Raw genomic sequence first — 3,808 nt, forward strand, 5'->3', positions numbered from 1 at the left:
GGGAATATATGAAATTGAACACAAATATGTTGTTTGATATGGTCTTTTCCCGCCTTTATGGGGTCTTCCAATTAAATGATAAAATGGTTTGAGAAGTAGTCCATACCTCTGTATGGCATCGGTGTAGATCTCAAGTTCTTTTACAATGCCATAAGCATCGAATGTGTCATCTACTATAGAAATCATTGCTATAGTCTTAGCAAGCATGACACGAGCCTGAGAGTATTGAGGTTCAGCATACACCCCCATCGTCCAAAAGTAACATTCCACTGCTCTATCCCTAGCATATGAAAGTGTTGTCACAAAATCCAAATCTTTCCACCACCTATAAAATAAGAATCAATCTTAAAAATTTAGAATTGATTTGAGAAATTATTATCGAGTAACAAGTAATTTATATTGTTAATGTAAATTATTAGTGTACCTTGATACTTCGCTTAGTTCTTGTTTGTGCAACATTTGAAGTAAGTTGAAGTCCAGTTTGGCAAATCGAAGCAGCACATCATTCTTCTGTTCCTCCTCTTCGTAGATAGAGATGAAGTATCGTGTCTCAACTCTTGGAATGCTCTTATGGAGAGATTGCTCAAGGGCATGTGTGACTTGCTTACTCAGAGGTGACTTCAAATGTGGAGCTGCAGATTCAAGATGAGCAGTAGAGAAAGCAAGTGCCTCTTCCAAAATATCTTCTCCATGAGTCCTTACATGTGAGGCTTCGTATAAGTTCAAAAGACCCTTGATGTCGTTACTAAGAGATTCGTTAAATTTGCCTTTTGCATCTTGGAATCTGCTAAAAAGTTCTGGATCATGAACAAAAATAAAAGATTAACTTTTAGTAAGTAAAAGTGAAAAAGATAATAAAAAATTCCTTGGTTTAAGCTAGAAACATAAATATAACAATAAACGAAAAACATGTGTATAATAGACCTACTTGGGGAGATATTGTAACCATGTTGTCTCAATAGTCGAAATTGAACGGATAAAGTTTGTAAATCATTGTATTCATGAGCCTCAAAATTAGGATCTGCTTTGTAAATTTGATCCAACATATCGTCTATTTGTTTCTCAAAATGATAAGCAATACCAAGGCGCTCAACAATGTCTATCAGATCCAATTTCTCAGCCAATGTTCTTATATAAGATGCAGATAATATAAGCCTTGATTGTTCCTTCAAAGTATCGATCTCTTGAGCATATTTTCCAGCAATCTGCAAATATATTTAAAAAGAAATTAAAATGTATGTTACATTACATTCAAAGTCAGAAATGAATGTCCGTATTCATCCAACAAGATAAAGAAAATGAAAGACTTGTACAAAATAAATAGATACCTGATTGTCGAGGGAGAACGAATGGAAACGATCACCCCAAAGACTTGGAGAGAAGTCAGCAACAGGTCGAACAATGTCCTCCTCTCCGTAGTTATTCATTACTGCAGCAGCTGAGGCCATTTATAGTATACTCTTTGCTTGTGGAAAAACAGAGAGAATTTCCTTTCTTTGTATAATGTATTTGTAGTAGAGAACTGAACAAGTGATGATGGAATTGTAAGAGGAAGAAATGAGTATTTATAACGAATGAATTGTGAGACAGCCATCTTTCACGTACGATTAAAATCCTTTATAATACTATACTATAGTAGCGGTTGCCACACTTGACAATACTCCTCCTATCTAGTCTAAAGACATATCTAATATGGCAACACATTTTTTCTCTTTTTTTGGTAAAACTTGCAGCCTACAATTTGTTACTACTTTTATTTAAATTCTTGTAAACACCATGCCTTTTAATGCTGTCATCCTTGACTATTTTTTTCCTCATGATACTTACTTGACTATATGTAATATATTTGCTATCTAAGACAACTACTACTATTTATAATGTATGCCTTTTCTACTAATTTTATATTCCTTGTGTGATGTGTCATTTATTTTTCCTTACAGTGCATTTCGTCTTCCTCCGGATTTTTTTACTTCATAAAACAATGTTTTACTTTGTCTTCTTTACATACCTATGCATTGGAGTAGCAGGGTCTACTTTGATGAACTTGCTATTCGATTAGTACACGGACCAAGTTATTTCGCAATTATAATTCATGTACTAGTTTATCCATAAAATAATTATAAGTTTGATTGGGTAAGGGTCTGATATTCAGGGATAAATTTATAACGTCAACTAAATACAATATAAATTAATTTAATCCCAAATTTAAATATCCCACATTATCCCGCGTACCAAACAACCATCCTTTTTAGAGTGTACTGTGAAAAGAGTCAAGATTTTCATTAAAGAAATTTAAAATATTTTTTTAATTAAAGTGAGATTCAAAATATAATGTTTATATATTCATTGTAATTTTTAATATTAAGATAAACACCCTTGCACTCCTATCTCTCTGTCCTTGGTACTGTGGAGTGCCGCATGCATGTTTGAGAAAGCACACGCTGAAAGTAAATATTATCAAAGCTTATCTTAATTTAATTTCTTAACTGTCTATTGCAAGAACACTAATATTATTGTTACTAACAAAAATCTAAAATACGGACGTAACTTTCATTATAATAACTTATTAAAATCTTATCAGGTATTAGATTAGAACTAATAATTTAACAGTGTAATAATTTCGACACTGAAAATTTTAAAAGCTTGAATTCATTAATTTAATTCTCCGATCCACCTCTACTTACATGAAGCTTTAGTACATATGATTACTCATCTTAATATATATTACTATATAAGAAGAGGGAATAAGTATTCACCACAAGTCAACATGTGTTCCAATAAGAAGAGGGAATAACCAATATATTTATAAAAAGAAATGACATATAAAATAAAATAGAGAGAGTATTAATTTTTGAAAATGGAAAAGGACAAAACACATATAAGATTAAAAGACATATAAAAAAAGTTGGTTTAACTCTCAAACATAAAAAGTAACATATGTTATTAAAAACTTTAATAAAAAGTACTATAATTTACAATAAATAATAACTTAAAATATCTACAAGACAACAAAAAAAAGACTAATTTTTGTACTGCTTGTGTCACATATATTAGGATTGGGATGATTTTAAAATTTTAATTTTGGTTATACATTATAAAATAGCCGAAAAATTGAATGATATAATTTTTTTTAAAATAACCGAATGAATCGTCCTATCGATAACCCTAATGTTACTTCTACTCTGTTTATTTTTACTTAAATTTAGAAAGATATGCTTCATTTCTACCCTCAATCTTATCGCTACATTTATTTGCTATTTAAAATTGAAATTAAAAAGACAAATCACAAATAAGTTTCTATAATAGCTCACTTATGAGCAAAATATATTATAACAATCTTTACTGATTTTATAACAATACATAAACTATACTCCCTCCGTCCCATATTAGATGGACACTTCCAACTTTACACGGTGATTAAGAAATCATTAATACATTGGAAGACTTCACCATTTTGCCCTTTGTTTATATCAATGCACATTGAAATGAGTTACAAAAAATACACATACAATATAGGAATGGTCATATTAATTGTAGGGGTAAAATGGAAAAGAATTAATTAATTTTATCCTAATTTAATAAGTGCTCAAATAATATGAAAATAATATTTTTAGTAAGATTCTCATCTAATATGGGACGGAGAGAGTAATAATATAACTTTATTAATGTTGGGCCCGAGCAGCGCCCGGGCTTTCTTTACTAGTATATATATAAATGTTAATCATCATATCATATTTTATACTAAAAGTGAAAAGCACTAAAATGCTATCATTTTATTCCTACACTAAATCAAAATATTATACATAAT

At 30.3% G+C, this 3,808-nt stretch overlaps 1 protein-coding gene across 1 annotated transcript in view; it reads right to left on the reverse strand.

The window, feature by feature from the left end:
* The window catches only part of LOC102580114 (vetispiradiene synthase 1-like), a 12,783-nt gene extending 11,261 nt beyond the window's left edge, over positions 1 to 1,522 (reverse strand). Inside the window, exons 1-4 of the mRNA XM_015313953.1 lie at positions 1,329 to 1,522; positions 929 to 1,205; positions 425 to 797; positions 107 to 325 (exon numbers count right to left, since the gene is read on the reverse strand). Coding sequence (XP_015169439.1) covers positions 107 to 325; positions 425 to 797; positions 929 to 1,205; positions 1,329 to 1,448 — 989 coding nt within the window. The 5' untranslated portion in view covers positions 1,449 to 1,522. The remainder of the gene's footprint in view (positions 1 to 106; positions 326 to 424; positions 798 to 928; positions 1,206 to 1,328) is intronic.
* Between the last annotated feature and the right edge of the window lie 2,286 nt (positions 1,523 to 3,808).

Source organism: Solanum tuberosum, unplaced genomic scaffold, assembly GCF_000226075.1.
Source record: "Solanum tuberosum cultivar DM 1-3 516 R44 unplaced genomic scaffold, SolTub_3.0 scf00277, whole genome shotgun sequence".
NCBI classification, from domain to species: domain Eukaryota; kingdom Viridiplantae; phylum Streptophyta; class Magnoliopsida; order Solanales; family Solanaceae; genus Solanum; species Solanum tuberosum.